Source organism: Pseudochaenichthys georgianus, chromosome 4 (assembly GCF_902827115.2).
Source record: "Pseudochaenichthys georgianus chromosome 4, fPseGeo1.2, whole genome shotgun sequence".
Lineage (NCBI taxonomy): Eukaryota > Metazoa > Chordata > Actinopteri > Perciformes > Channichthyidae > Pseudochaenichthys > Pseudochaenichthys georgianus.
The window spans coordinates 45779833-45796891 of record NC_047506.1 but is presented as its reverse complement, the minus strand read 5'-3'; the positions used below and the strand labels follow the sequence as shown (position 1 = coordinate 45796891).

At 41.5% G+C, this 17059-nt stretch overlaps 1 protein-coding gene across 1 annotated transcript in view; it reads right to left on the bottom strand.

The window, feature by feature from the left end:
• frem1b (Fras1 related extracellular matrix 1b) overlaps positions 1-17059 on the bottom strand; it is a 288564-nt gene that overhangs the window by 239571 nt on the left and 31934 nt on the right. The window contains exons 6-12 of the mRNA XM_034081787.2: positions 16589-16912; positions 16174-16282; positions 15917-16048; positions 3268-3612; positions 2518-2660; positions 2203-2399; positions 1916-2006 (exon numbers count right to left, since the gene is read on the bottom strand). Coding sequence (XP_033937678.1) covers positions 1916-2006; positions 2203-2399; positions 2518-2660; positions 3268-3612; positions 15917-16048; positions 16174-16282; positions 16589-16912 — 1341 coding nt within the window. The remainder of the gene's footprint in view (positions 1-1915; positions 2007-2202; positions 2400-2517; positions 2661-3267; positions 3613-15916; positions 16049-16173; positions 16283-16588; positions 16913-17059) is intronic.

Sequence of the window (17059 nt, the reverse complement as noted above, 5' to 3'; positions counted from 1 at the left end):
CATGTTGTCCCATGTGTTCAGGATCCATGGTTTCCCCAGTGATGTCGTTTCAGACCGAGGCCCTCAGTTCGTGTCACGTTTTTGGAAGGAGTTTTGTCACCTAATCCAAGCCACTGTTAGTCTGACCTCCGGATACCACCCACAGTCGAATGGACAAGCGGAGAGGATGAATCAGGATTTGGAGACCTGTTTGAGATGTCTAGCGTCCGAGAAACCTACCACCTGGAGTAAGAATTTGATTTGGGTGGAGTATGCGCACAACACTTTACCCACATCAGCCACTGGTATCTCCCCGTTTCAATGTGTCCATGGGTACCAACCTCCATTGTTTCCGGAGCTCGAGAAGGAGGTCACCGTACCATCAGCCCATGCTCTGGTTCGCCGCTGCCGTTGGGTCTGGGCGGGAGTTCGCCATATGTTGCAGAGGAGTGCCGTTCGCATGAAGGTATTGGCCGACCGGAAACGACGTCCAGCGCCCAAGTACCAGGCCGGACAACGAGTGTGGCTATCTACCAAGGATCTTCCTCTCCATGTCGCCTCCAGGAAGCTGGCTCCCCGGTTCGTTGGTCCTTTTCCCATAGCCAAAGTGATTAACCCCGTTGCTGTCCGTTTATGTCTTCCAAAGTCCATCAAGGTCCACCCCACGTTTCATGTCAGCAAGTTGAAACCAGTCAAAGAGAGCAGACTGGTCCCCGCCTCCACGCCCCCTCCACCTCCCCGGATTGTCGACGGGGGTCAAGTATACACTGTGGACAAAATACTGTCTGAAACGAAGAGGGGCAGAGGTAGACAGTTCCCGGTCGACTGGGTAGGGTACGGATTAGAGGAGAGGTGTTGGATCCCAGGCAGCTTCATTGTGGACAAGACCCTTATATCTGACTTCGATAGAGAACAGTCTCAGGCTTCAGGGACGTCTGGAGCCGTCCGTAAGAGGGGGGGTACTGTAAGGTTTCAGCATTAGAGTCTGTGAGCTTATTGTTTTGTGTTTATTCTGGTGGCCTTGCAGTTTATTTTGATGTTGACTCTGTCCTCTCGTTTCAGGTGTCATCACTTCCTGTGGTGGTGTGTCACTTGTCAGCTTGATAGTGATCTCCTGTTCTGAATTGTTTGTACCTGTGCCTCATTAACTGTTGTGTATATGTAGCCCTGTTTTCCTGTTGTCTTTTGTCGGTTCGTCTTGTCTCAACACTAAGTCCATGTCTGTATTTCCTAGTGGGAGGGCTTTAAAATCCCAGCCACTGGGAACCGCTGGGTTTCTGGTTGGAATCCGCTGGGTGGAGTACATTCTAGCGTGTTACATCTGTACTCAAGTACAATTTTGAGATATCTACTTTACTTTTCTTTTTTTAATTATTTCTAATACAATGCCTTTAGAATACCAACTTTTGTATAATTAATATAATAAATCAAAGTTTATTTATATAGCCCAATATCATAAAACACATTTGTCTCAGTGGGCTTTAAATATAAAACATTTTTATTATTTTACTATATGTATTACTTAAATGACTTTGCATCATCAGATTTAACTCTAACTGCTTATTAATATATTTCAGTTCCTTACTGAGCTCTTAAATATTATTTTCTTTCTTTTAAACAGACCAAATCTGCCACTGCTGTAAACAAATCCAAATAGTTTTAGTTTCCAATGAACCTGTTTCAAGTATTTTTTTAATACTTTATATTATTTTTCAGAATTTTAGTGTCGAAAACAGACATTCTTTTTTTTCAAGCTACAGGAAAGGACTTTTACCTTCAAGTGAGATTGTTTTGTTAGTTATCCAATAATTGTTTAGTTAATATCACATCTGTTTAGAATCTTATTATACACTTCATTAGACTTCTTTCAAATGGTAGGATGGTGCTGATTATATAGTATAGTATATAGTTAATGTGTTTATATATATTTTCACACCTGTGTGAAGGACTTTAACACCGGCACCATGTGGTTTTTCTTCATGCTGTTGGTGGTGTCTGTGTAGAACAGACGTCCCGCATCCATCAGCCTGAAAATAAAAGATAAGTAAAAAACTGTTTAATTCAATATTAGAATCAATGTGTTTATTCTCCAGAATAAAAGAGTTAATCAGATGTTTTTGAAGGGGTTTGACATTTACATTTCAGGTAAGCTGTCTTTTTGCTAAGCTAGGCTAAATATGTCATGGACCTGAGGATAACAGAGCAGTCCCATCCTGTCCTTACCCAGGATGCAGCGGGTTGATGCAGGGCTGTGTGATGACGTAGCTCAGGTCTGTGTCTGGATGCTCACGGTCGGTGAAGTGGAGGTGAGCCTGAGTGACATGAACTACCTCCGTCTCCCTAACCGTCAGGGAGCGAATGCTGCCGGAGACCTCCACCGGCAGCTGGTCCTTCACCGGGAACACATGGACCACCACCGTCTGGATCCACAGAGGGGAAAGGGGTCAATGTGACAGAAAACCTTTTTATTCTGATGACAGAAAAGTCTATCAGTTAGTGTTGATTTGAATCAAACACGTCATAAGTACTCTGACTCACATATGTCTGGGAGAGGTAGGGCGGCTGGTGGCTGTCAGACAGCGTGAAGTCGAAGGAGTCCTCAAACTGTTCCTCTCCTGAGTGCTGGTAGTAGATCTGACCCTGGATCAGACCTCTCTGCAGGAAACTCTCCACTGGATCTCCTGCATGGAAAGCTAAACAGATCTAAATATGTACATCGCCAGATGACGAGCATCAACTTTAACTTTAATATTGTAAAGGTGCTACCACTGCTGAGAGAAACTGCTGAGATCAGTGTATTTACATGTATTGAAACCTAGGGCTGTCAATATACAGTATTTGAAAGTGAAGTGATCTGACTATGGGATGTTTTTTTTTATGAGGTAGTACGACTAGGGAAGCATTTTCTTTTGGCGAAAATTGATATTTTTTACTGATTCATTGATGTTTGTGTTTTTTGTAATTATTTTATTTTCACTTGTAGGTGCACAAAGCTGTAAAACATGAAAGGGACCCCATACACCAGACTGGGAAAGAAAACTAAAACAATTCAATTTAATAGCTAACTAAATAAAGAGAGAAACCATGACTTCATAGAGGTTCACTCTAAGGTCAAAATCAGTTTTTGTTGCTGAAGAAATGTCTTTAACAAGGAATGGTACAAAAAAAAACCCCGCCCGGTTGGGCTTAATTTCTAACCACAGTAACCACTTTGAGCTTAAAAACTGAATAAAAACCAACTCTTTTATATCAAAGTGTATTAAGTAGAGTGTATTTTGCATCCCTCACCTGTCTCCTGGGTGGAGGTCTTCCTAAGCAGCTGCCCCACCCGAGGGCTGGAGGTCACCTGGTACAGAATGTAATCGTCGCTGGAGTCCAGGTCGGAGGCCAACAGCATCAACTGCTCCAGCCTCACGGCACCACCTTCTTGCACCTCCACTGCCACGTTGTTGATGAGAAAGGGCGGGGAGTCGTCTTTGGGCAGAATGTTGATGGGGAACTTGTGGCGGATGCTGTGACGGCCGTCGCTGATGCGGAAGACGATGTGGTCGTGGGTGGTGTCACTGTCGGAGTGATGGTAAACAACCACACCCTCCCTCAGATCCCCGACACGAAACATGAATGCCTTCCTACCTGGGGAACAGGAAACAGCATCAGACTGTACACATGTTCACATCTGGAGAGGAAGTCTTCTTAGGACGAGATGATGGAAAACAGAATAAAGTTAAATGTGAACAAAGGAAAACTTTGTTTACATTTTTCATATTTTAACAACTAAAGAGAGGGGTTCATGGGAAACTGATTTATAATTCATTAATGCTATGTTGCGTACCATGATCACATAATAATGTTCCTTATATTGTGATTTATGTTTTTGAAAGACACAAACATTAAAATCAGTTGTTCTTATTGTATGACATATAACATCATCATCATCATCTTTATTTAAAGAGACTCTTGGTCCATTATTAAAAGACATAAAACACTCAAATATAAATTAAAAAAGGCAGTGATACCAATGTTTCCACAGAGGTGACTGGTATCGTACAGCACTGAAACACGGATTTGACAGCAGCATAATGACAGAGTCTCCAACGAGAAACATTCAATCGACAGATGAATTTGTACATCAGATTTCTCAAAAGAGCATGGAATATGTTGACTCGTGCATTACAGAACATTTTACTTGCACTGCACCACCTTGGTTTTCTAAGCAGTATATGCAGACAGTCATTATATGCGACCTGGAGCTTCCGGAGGCTCGCCTTCTTATACTTGAGCCACAAGGGGGCAGTATAGAGAGGAGTGCAATACGCTCTAAAGAGGTTCACCTTAACCTTATCTGAACACCAAGAGAATTTTCTAGCCAACATGTTGGCTTGTATATATAAGACACGCCGCTGTCTATATATGTCATCATCATCAGCCATTTCATCTGTGATGATCTGTCCCAGATACTTCGTGTTACAGCAAACAGACAGCACCTGTCCTGACAGGTAGAATGTTGGAAAACCAAGGTTCTTATCCCCTTTTGCTCTACAGATCATTACAGCGCTCTTTTTAGCATTGTATTTAACGTCAAATTTGACTCCGTAATCAGAACAAACATTTAGCAACTGTTGAAAACCAGCACAGCTTGGAGAAACAATTGCCAGATCATCGGCATACATAAGATGGTTTACAATCACATGACCAATCACACACCCTGTTTTACAGACACTTAAATCATCTGATAAATCATTCATATAGATATTAAAAAGGCACGGTGAGAGGAGCCCCCCCTGGCGGACTCCATTACCAACACCAAATGGCGCCGAGACTGCATTCCCCCATTTGATCCGCATGCTCTGATTGGCATACCAATAAGCCAGGATCCTAATTATACTGTTGAGCACACCCCTTTGTCTCCTTTTTAAAAACAGTTGATGATGGTTAACTCGGTCAAAAGCCTTCGAGGCATCAATGAAACCAATCAGAACAGTGGAATTCTGTCTTCTATCTGTTTCTACAATTTCCTTCAAAGCATAGATGCATAGCTCAGCACCATGTTTAGCCTTGAAGCAAAACTGGTTATCTGAGGTACATAAATAAGAACATAGTCTATCTAACACAATTATTTCCAGGACTTTGGATAACACACTGGCTAGAGCAGGGGTCTCCAACCTTTCTCCACCTGAGAGCTACTTTGAAAAAATGAAAGTGGCCAAGAGCTACTTGCATCACATCGCTTACATTTATTCACATAGCACTCATCAGTTGAATTAAGCTACTTTTGTACACGTGTGAAATTGCAATACCTAAAGCTTATCTAAAATCTTAACTTCACATCAAGGTCCAAGAAAACGACAATTTCTCACATATTAATATGGCCGTCATAGTAAGTACATCGCCTTAATCACCACCTTGCAAGTATGCTTATGGCACATGTGTGTAAAATAAGTGCATTCACTCTTTTTTACAGTCAGTGAGATGAATGGCACTGCATGGAGTCCACCATAGAGGGGTCTGCTGGAGTGTACCCACTTAGGTTCACTCTAATAGAGTAATTTACATGTTCATCAGTCTTGTTCTGTATTTAGATTTCATTCATGTCAGAAAAAGCTGCTTCACAAAGGTCTGTAGAACAGAACTAAATAAAGCAGACATTTTCAGTGCTGCTTGGTGAATGTTCTTATAGTTGTCTGGGTCTACAAGGCTCCAGAAATGTTGTGAGTTTTCTGAGACTTCAGCTGAACATGATTTTGGAGATTTATAACCTCCATCTCCACAGACACTGAACAGTTCAGGCATCTTTTCTTCTTCTTCGTCTTGACATTACATTATAAACCATAATAAATCAATTGTATAGGTCTAGCCTCCCTATATCTGTGTGTGACATTTTTCTATCCTCAAAAACAAAAAACGAATGCTTCTGCAGTCGAGCAGCAGCTTCTTGCAACGGTCTTCTGTTAAAAAAAGGATAGCATTATAAAAACAAAAATAGGGCATGTGGGTGCATTCTCTGTCTTACTGTTGCATAAATCCCATGAATGTATGAGATTAAGTTAGCTTCATCATCTCAATCAGTGATTAAGTAAATAATAAAGTTTCTATCGGGTCACTGTCAGCCGTTAGGGGAGGGGGCGGGGTTTGGAGGAACGGAGAGGAGACGGTGATTGCGGAAGCTTTCCTCCTGCCTTCACAAACTTTACACACGTATTTTGCAACTGAAAATAGCAGGACATTCATACTCTGCAATCCAAGACTTGATTGAATCCACCAAAAACCTGACATGACGATAACGAGTGTTTTTCAAAAACACAAATCCCTCCCTGTGTGTCTCTGAGCCGCAGCGACTCGGCCTGATTCAGAGCGGGTCATTCTGCCGTTGGTTTGACTGGTGCTGCTGGAGAAAGCAGACTGCTCCGTGTGTGGTGTCGCTGTGCCGCTGTCACGTCTGTTCCTTGATCTCTGCGTCACGGACCAATTTTATATTTGTGTGCCAGAAACAATTCTAAAATAAAAACACTTTATTGTCCGGCCGCGGCCGAAAAATCAAGAAGCAACGTTACTACGCTATAATCGATAATCGAGCGGCGAGCTACTGAAAAGCTGCCCGCGAGCTACCGGTAGCTCGCGATCGACGTGTTGGAGACCCCTGGGCTAGAGCAATTGGTCTGTAGTTATCCAAGCTCCCTACCTTGCCCACTTTGTCCTTAATGACAGGGACCAAAGTAACAGTCAACATGGAGTCTGGCAACATACCATGAGTCACGAGGCCGGTAAAACAAATGGCAAGAAGAACGGCAACCTTCGGCCTTGCCAGTTCAAGGTGCTCTGCAGTGATTCGGTCAGAGCCGCATGCTTTGTTATCAGCTAGCTGTGCAATTGCTCGATAAACCTCTTTAGCTGTGATTCCCACTGTGTCACTTTTCACAACATTATCAACTTTGTAACCTTCATTTAAAAAAAAAAAAAAGTTGTAATCCCTTTTTTGATTGATTAAAATGAATATAACCCATCCATAACGTAAAGCAATAGAGAACCGCAGTGACGCGTCCTAAAACCCGGAAGTAAGTTAGCATTTTTACCACTTCTGGTTCCTTCGTCAAAAAGCAATCCATTTTCTCCATAGGATTTTGGAAAATAGCTCGAAATAAGGTCTGTGTTTGACACAAATTGAAGAGATGGATGACATTTTGTTCTACGACATTAAATACATCAGCAGTGACCCCACTGGCAACATTGTCCCCTAAAAATAACGTTCCCACAGAACTAAACTGCATTCTCAATTATTTAGCTAGAAACGTATTTTCTCCAACGTATGTTCGTTATGAAAGTATCTCAAATACCTTTATTTTCTACATATCTTCTAGAAACATATGTTCTCCCTTGTTACGTTTCTTATGAAAGTATCTTAAATACGTTTATTTTCTACATATCTTTGCCATTTATTGTCTTGCTTATAATAATGATAATAGTCATTTATAAATATCATTTTAGAGCATACATTTGAAATCAGTAGGCAAGGCTGTAATTTCGCCAGCTGTTACTCTCATGAGCGAGGCAGAAAATAATAGTTTTTAACGTGCCAAAAAGCTGCCGTGTCGTTTGTTGCACCTCAAACATTAAAACAAATCCAGAGTTACGTGTTTCTGTACTTCCTCTAAGAAGAAAGGACAGTAACAGAAGATCTCTGTGACGCCAGATGTGGTGTTGTTAATGCGATATGATATCCAGTTTAGGATGGCCGAAGACACTACACTACCCACAATCCCCAGCTATCGTTTGGGACTACAGTCCCGTTGACAAACCCCGTGATTAATCTTCAAGCTCTGGGATTGGATGTTGGAGTGGCAGTGTGCCAAGGTTACGCCGAGCGTCAAGCTCTTTGAAATGGAACGAAACCATGGCAGACTATTCAAAACTGGACCTGAATGCCCCACCAGAACTACACATGCTGGCTATTGTGTTTCGCAACATGTTCTCTATGGCACGTCTCTACTGGGAATTGTAGTTTTAAAAGGCGTTTTCGTTTTCCCCCAAATTAGAAGTTGACAGTATTAAACTGTGTACAGCCCTGGAGGTTTAGGCAATAGAAAACAAATTGGTGTGTACACATTTAAAACATGTAATTACTAAATGGGTGAAAATCGCTTGTATCCATAATGGGCAGCATTAATATATACCCACATGACAGCTCATTGTTACTTTGTAATTCTACTCCACTACAATTCAGAGTTTAACCTGGTATTTTTACTCCACTACATTTATTTGAGTTACTTTGCAGATTCTGATTAATGATGTGAAATATAAACAACCTTTAAAGCAGACTTTAGTTACACCTGAGTACAATTCAGGGAAGGTGATTGTCAAGTGCCAACAATCAGGAGAGATATTTGATAGTTGGTGCTTGAGAAGACTAAACATTTATCTGCAGATCTGTATATATTCATTACTCGTTATTCTCTCTAATCGTTAATTAAAACATTTATATAATAGCTATTTTGCACATCCCTTTCAAGATTTCAAGATTTTCAAAGGTTTATTGACATATCATATACACAACTACGGTATAGTTATGCAATGAATGAAAAACCTGGGTCGCAGCTGAGGTTCCTCAACAGTGCATTTCAAGACATCTATCAATATGTGTATACCTCCACCATTAAACTGTCACATTCTGCACATTTGTTATACTATCTATATAATATCAGTTAGTACTTCAACATAGTTTTAGACGTTAAGTACTTTGTCAGGCTTAATATTTATCTGTAGATAGATACCCCCAAAGTTTTTTTCTTATTTGAAAGAAGACCTTAACCTAAAGTATTCTTTAATGTGTTAATAAAGGTTAATTAGTTTGTCTGTTTTGCACATCCTCATATTAATATCTTTGTACATCCAGCACTAAACTGTTTTATTGTAGAGATCACTTACAGTATCTTCTTGATTTTTTATATTCTATATGTCTATCATTGACCTTCTACTTTCCCCCTATAAAAGTATGTACTCTTAATATTTTTTTCATTAAATAACATTATTTAACAAAAATAATTCAATAACGTGCTTTAACCACTAGGCGGTGCACACAAGGTACACACAGCATACTAATAATAACTTTGTATTATTAGTGTAGGACACTTATGTATGTCTAATATCTGAAGATATTTAGTTTTATTCATGTTTTTACATAATTTTACAGGATATTGCTATACTATTTCTCATGTTTTACTTCTACACATTAATATCTGATTTGTAAAACATCACAGACAGAAAGGCATATCCGTCATTTAATGGTAAGCTATTGGAATTGTGATTCCATAGATGTGTCTCCCATCACCCAAATCCCCTGACTATTCTCTCAACTCAGTATTTACATTCTGATATTCAAAGAAAATCAGGTTCTTGGGTAATCTGTTCAGTGGGTTTGTGGTGTGTTTCGCTCGAAATGTCCCTTATAGGCCTACGTCTGTTTCCGGTGACTTTATTTACGGCTAAAAAGCATGCTAAAAAGCCCAAGATTATAGAATTAAACGAATAAATAAAAACAAGGATAATTGTGTGTTATTGTTGAGTAAATAACAGTGTTATTTAGAAAAGAATAACAACTTAGAAGGAAAAAAAGATTTTCAAAAATACAGATTTCAGTATTTTGAGGCTCTAAGCCCCATTTCTTTTCCTCACAGACGGGAAAAAAAGTCCGACATTATACGATTTAAAATAAAAACAAATAAATAAAAAGATAAAACACTGGCATGTAATTTACGTTAGAATAAATAGAATGGTTTGTGTGGCTTATATAAGCAGCATAACGTTTCACCATGTAACTACAGATTGTAGTCAGGGAAATCAGTTTGACATATTGAACTAATAACAAATCACCTCTGCCTGGCAGAGAACTCTCTGCTCCATAGCTTCTCTTGGACGTAACATAACTTTTGTATATATAATAACTTATATTTTGTTTTTCTTGTTATGCTGCTGCAACACAAATATTTCCCAAATTGGGATCAATAAAGTAATATCTTATCTTAATTAAGAAATATAACTATTATAATTAGTGTTGCAGCTGACACCTATTTTCAATATGGATTAATCTACAATTTATTTCTTTAGTTCAATTTTGATCTATAAGGGTTAGGGTTAGGGTTAGGGTGCAAGGTTATATCTTTAGATGTTTTGTTTTAGCCTACTGTATGTACTGTATGTCTTAATGCTCTTTTATGTGACGGTGTGACTTCCATGAAACTAATATGTTATATCTTCCCAACAGACGAGCTGACAGGAAGCCCCAATGCCTGTTCCTGCATCTGCAGCTGTCATGTCCTTTACAAAAGAGAAAAAGGCCTGTTTCCTTTAAAGCACAGAATGTAGAAGAGCATTCCTACTGTCTGAGAGGGATACTTGATGGAATGGAGGAAGAAGCTGCGTGTCTTATGACTGAGGACGAAGCAGGTCCATCAACACAGGCGGCTGCTAATGAAGGTCCTCAACCACTATCTGAGAATGCCGAGGAGCAAGCAACCACGGTAGAAGAAAAACGTAAATCTCAGCAAAGACACATAATGCAGCTAGAGATCCAGCTAGAGGAGTCCAAGGCAAAGCAGAGTTACTGCCGTGACAAGTATTCTGCCTCTCAGCTGAGTGAAAGGCTCTTCGGATGGAGACAGGATTGCCAGATAGAGACACATTCAGTGCTGTGTGTGAGTATGTTGCTCGTTTTGAGGGTTCCATTACATACCCAGAAGGTTGGTTCCCCAAATCACTGAGTCTTGAAGACCAAGTTTTTATGACCCTCATGAAACTGCGTCATCATTACACACACCTTCATCTGGCTGCACTCTTTCACTGCGGGGAAAGCACTGTCAGAAATGTGATTGTAACATTTATAGAGGTTCTCCACAAAGTACTTTTTAAGGACATAATGAGTGCTGTTCCCAGCCGGGAGAAAAATAAAACCAGCTTGCCTTCTTCATTTCGGCACATCCAAAACTGCAGAATGATAGTGGATTGTCCGGACATCAAAATTGGACTTTTATTAATCCCTCGTGGGGAAATTGTTTCTCTGCATTTGACCCATCCTACTGTTAGGAGCAGTGTGCTGCCATTTTGAACGGCACCCGGGTAAAAGTTTCCAGGACTACTGGTAAAAAGTTGTAGCCACTGAGGCACTCCTGAGCCAGGGCTTGCGAGCAACCTCCTGGCGTGCCTCCTTCAAAGCAGCCACTCTACCCCGTCTAGATGAGGCGTCATACCAGGTATAAAAAATGTACTCCAGAGAGTACCCAAGACGTTCCGCCTGCAGAATCAAAAAATCTGAATCTGCTGAGTCCAAAGGTGGTCGGTTCATTCTGTCAGGATTCGGGAAATTGTGGAAAAGGTAGGACCCAAATGCAGACTACAAAAAAGGTAAAAGGTCTAGAAACAAAAGCGAGCTTTATTTAAAAGCTGATGAACATAAACATGGCAAGAACAAACATAAGTAGCACAAGGTAGCATTAACAAACAAAACTGACTGTGACCAACATGGAGGGAGACAGGAAAGACAAACAATGAGCCGACATGGAGCACAGGGGAAGACAAGACTAAATACAAAGAAGGGTAATCACAGGACAAGACACAGCTGGGCAGGGAAGGCAGAAACACAAGGGCAACAGGTGAACACAATCAGACAAGCAGACACAGGAGGGCAAACACAGAGACAGGAATCAACAGACAAGACAGGGGGTGAACACTTTTCAAAAATAAAAACAGGAAACCAGAGACAGACAAAACACAACACAGACCGTGACAGATTATCCGGCTGAACAAAACGTGATCCCTCTCTTAAATGTGTGTCAAGCACAGACCTTATTTCGAGCTATTTTCCAAAATCCTATGGAGAAATTGCATTGCTTTTTGACGAAGGAACCGGAAGAAGTTTACTTCCGGGTTTTAGGACGCGTCACTGCGGTTCTCTATAGAAGAAGAAGCTTAAAATCAAATGTATGTCAATGTGTCTGCATAAAGAAAAATACTTAAAGTTAACAGTTATATTCATACATACATAATACTACATTTTTGCAGTTTCTAGTAAAAAGAAATAGGAAATTGTGCTTGAAAAATAGACTGTGGGGTGGGAACTTTTTCCATTATGATGAGTGGGGCGGATCATGAAAAACGTGTCTGTCCTACATTAAGCCGTGTCCATCTGTCAGGTCTCTGCTGGCTCGCCTCCCTACCACTGCACATCATGCTAACAGGCGAGCATCACATGACTGGCAGCCTACCGGCAGACATGTGTTGTTGTCAGAGGACGGCTCGGTTTCCAGCCAAAGCTTTCGCACTTTGATTCAATTACCGTCTCCAACACATGCACTGTTTTTTTCTCTCATTGTCATTTTGAAATAACAAGTTTCTCTTAGCGCCTGAAGGCACCGCGAGGCGCTGGCTTGCGTTTGTGCCGCGAACATCGTGGGGTAAAACATGGCGTCCTTCCCGGTGGCCGCCCGGTTGCCAGGATTAGGCTTCCTGTCTCCCTGCGCGCGTGCCAGAGAGACAGAAGGGCAAGGTCGGTAGACAGATTGAGAGATGAGCCGTCGCGAGCCCGAACCTCATTAGCAACTTTACCAAGGGAAGCCGGCTACTGGTCCAAGTGAGAGAAACAACTTGGTAATTGGGCCCAAAGGTGGCTTTGGGCAGCAGGCCCATGAAGAAGAAAATAGGATGGGAGGAGTGTGCATGTGTGTGTGTGAAGCAAGACAGGCAGCCATCCATTTGGCTGAAGGCGTTGGACCGAGTATGCAGTGACTGTCCCCCACGCTGCAGCACCACCCCCACCCCCCAGAGTCACAGCATGGAGGGTCAGTGCTCTCCTCAGAGGACCCCCTCACTGCTTCCTACTTCCCCCGCACAGACAAGCAGCCAAAGTTTTGGAGGCAGCCAAACAATAGCCCAAACAGGAAATACTAGAACAGGTGCTGTCGTCCCACACGGTGTGTGTGGGATGTGTGTGTGTGTGCATGTGTGTGAGTGTATGTGTGTGTGGTGTGTGTGTGTGTGTGTGTGTGTGTGTGGGGAGTGTGTGTGTGTGTGTGTGTGTGTGTGTGTGTGTGTTTGTTGGGAGTGTGTGTGTGTGTGTGATGTGTATGGGGTGTATGAGTGTGGGGGGTGTGGTGCGTGTGTGTGGGGGGGGTGTAACATCCAATTCAACTTTTACACTGTTCCGTTTCATATCGTCTGTCTGTAGAGGTGTTTGCATCTACATTTATAAAAAAATAAGTACAATTTTGATTGCTGGGATTTTACAAAATAAAATGTCCCTTTCACATCTGCTCTTATATCCATATACCTTGAACTTGCGGAGTCTGTTAAATAAATCATCATTACATAATTTCCCTTCCCAATTATTTGTAGTTAGCAACAGTAAAATTGGTTTTGAACCAGTCTTTTTAATTTCAATTAAATTCAAAACCTTTATTTATCCATGTGAAATCCCATTGAGATCATTGATCTCTTTTTCAAGGGAGACCTGCAGCAGTAGGTTCCACATGAAGACATACAAACATAAACAACAGAACAACAAAAGGACATCAGACAGCAACAATTACAGGTTAATTAATTTGATTTTCAAAAGGTGGAACCTTCTAAAGCAGTGGTTCCCGAACTGGGTCCGGCTCCCCGAAGATAAATATAAGGAAACATGAGATGATTAAAGGAAAAAGAAGGAACACATTATATTTATTTTATAACAAATGATATTTATCTATTCAAAGCTGTCACCTGGGTTTTGCTTCTGTAAAATACTAAATACGCTAACATCACCTGGCCTTTAAGATATCTTTCAATTCAACACTCGATCAAAAATAAATTGACGTTTAACACTCGTCCAGTCTCAGATATGGTGTTTATTATGGTGGATGGAGCTCACATCCACATGTGCAGAATAATTCTTCAAACACAGATAAGCAGGAGAATCGGTTGAAAACACTCCTCCGCTCCCCCTGAGCTTTCCTCTGAGCTTCCCTCTGTTCCTACACGTCTAAAGCGACCATGAAAGGTTAACTCCCCGCCTGTACCCCTTGGGGCGCCTGCACTCCTGCCACCTCAGCCTCCTAGCGGTAGCATGAAAACCTGTTAGGGGACAGTGCATCTGCTCCCTGTGCACGGCAGCATGAAATGGCATAAATCCCTCCAATCTGCTCGGTCCAGCTTCTCGTTGGAGACAAAGTCTCCAAATGCGCTGGGCTGGAAGGGACAGACGTGGACAGAGAGGGAAGCAGTGGCAACGGCAGCAGCCGTCGCACTGACATGGCACCCCTGGCGATGTGGCCGCGGCCCCCTTTTACACCTGATTAGGAAACACATGCTGGGCCACTTCACATATGCTTTCTCAGCCACACCACAGTAAGGACGGATGGGCAACACATGGAGGAAAAAGGGCGGAAAAGGCCAGACGAGCCTCTCTGGTAATTCCTAGGGCATGTGTGCCGGAATACCAGCACAGGTTAAAGGGGCCAAGGTATGAGGACAGGGGATCCACGCTTTTTTTTTTTTAAAGTAATGGGACTCCATCTGTGTACTGTGTGTCAATAAATGTACAAATGTCCATTTTACTGCCCTCCATCAACAAACTTCACCCAGTTTATATGCTGCATCCAATCAGGAATGCGCTGAGGTACGGAGAACCGGGATGACTGGAAGCAACGATGGAGGGCTCGTCTGAGGACGACCTAGAGACAGGTGATTTATCTTGTGGTGTTACTTGGGGTTTGAACACACATCTATAGTACAACAACATTCAAGTGGGTGGATTCATAGAAAACTCATAATCAAAAGTATTGTTTAAATGTGTTCCTTATTATTTAGAATTCAATTTTTTGTTTAATAACTGTGTAATTTGTCTGTATGGACGTATACATGAATACATAGGTGTGTACTAACTATTTATGACACTTCTTCTTTGAATACTCATTGCTGATCAGTCAATGTGGAACAATCTGCAGTCTTCTACTTTGGTTACAAAGTGCTGCTGAGGAAGCTCTGACGAGTCATATCATCTGTAGGAAGAACTCCAGTCCATTCAAAAATCGATTGCAAAAATTAAAAAAAAATATTTATTTCGGTCAGTAAACAAAGAGGAATACTTTTATTCAGTATTATATATAAGTGTGGAGAGCACCAAACTCTGGATTCATGATGACTTAACTGTTTAGAGTGAAAAAAAAAAAATGAGAACAAGATAAAAGCAGAAGAAGAAAGTAAGGAAGTAAACCCTGAAGGGAACAGTTTAAAGACTGGTTCCTGGAAAATAAAATGTGAACAGACTTGGACAGTTTCAGAAAACCTTGATCAGAGCTGCTGTCACTTTAAGTTGTGCTGCTGTCACTGCAGTTCAGCCGTTGGAGGAAGCAATACTATCCCTTAAAATCAATACAATTATTTCAAAATCAAATGTGTGAGTCATATGGTTATTAAGTGCAACGTTTTGTGATGAAAGGTGATTCGAGGTCATTCGCGTGGGGATACTGCTAATCCTGTCGGGTGATGGATACTTTAATAAAATAATTTGTGTATATCTGTACCTGTTTGTGACCTTCCCCCATTTGTTCTATTCTATCATCCCCAAATGAACATTTTCATGCATTCAACATTTATTGATTGCATAATCAATCATGGAAGCATCTTCTAGTACTGCTCCTAGTGCTAGACTCCTGGTGCTAGGATGGGTTAAAAGCAGAGCACACATGTCACTGTGTGTGCTGCTGTGTGCTCTGCATGTGTGACCATTAGAGAGGGTTTCATCCCTCCCCAATTCTATTTAAAAAAACACACATTTAAAAAAGAAGACAAACTTTGGAACTGCTAATATGAACATGACATACTTTGTGATGGAATCTAAAACACGCAGCATATAAGGGTCGTATGTTGTCATTCAAATGTAAAAGTCAAGGTCACTAGTGACCTTTGACCTCACCTCTGACACTAAGGCGTCCATGTAGCGGTCCGTCAACAGCCACCAGGTACACTGCATTGATGTTGTCGTTGTCTACTATCTGCAGCTCGTCCCAGGTGACCGGTCGAGACTGACCCTCCAGCAGGTCCAAACCTGAGACACAAATGACACCATCATAAATCTGAGGGCCTTTAAAGTTTTGCTTAAACATTATCAGACAAATTGTTTTTTACCGATCAATCAATGTAAATCGATTTAAATTAGTAGAACTTTAGTACCCATGTTCCAGGAGACTCTGGGTGCGTTTGTTTCAGCCACCCTGATGGAAATATGGACCATGAAGGGCGGGCTGGTGATGTAGGACCCGTCTATTACATGGAATTCCACCTTACACAAAATCGATAAACACAATATTACAAGATATAAGAGTAGAAATGTAATATTGAATGAAAAACTGAGTTAAGCATGTAATATCTGCATTTTGTGACTTATAGTAAAACGTAAAATATTTAGCTAACATGTACTTGAGTTCTGTTGATGAAAAATAGTTGGTAACAGTGAATTTGCATTTTGTATTTTAATCCTCCAGTTGTGTAATCCAAGTGAACATAATTGGTAAAACAATATTTTCAACACTTCTCTTTTCCATATATTAAATCTGCCTTTATCCTTCATTATAATACCCTCCAGCACCTCGTGGTTCCTGCGTTGTGATTGGCTGCTGTTGGGTGGCTGGTATGCAACTTTCATCTCGTGTAGGTCCAGCCAGGTGAAGGACGTGACAGGCTTTGTATGGTCATCCAGATGGGTGACATAGCCCTCGGCGGGGGGGGTGGTTATGTTAAAGACCAGCCTCTCCTGCGGGGTCTCAGGGTCTTTAGCATCCAGAGAGGCCGTGGTGAGCGGGGTGAGGATAAATTGGTCCACCTCCAGGATGAATGAGGCCATGAAGACGGCTTGAGGCGGCTGGTTCTGCATGGCACCGTGGATCAGAACTGGTAACCACAACGACTCTGCCTGGGAGCGGGTTACAGGGACGTGAAGGGAAAGTACAAATAAAGTTGGAGCCTCAGAACTTTTCCTTTACCGCCATGTATATGTTTCAACACATGTGTATCACATAGAGATCAACACATACTGCCACAACTCTCGCTGCTATATTCA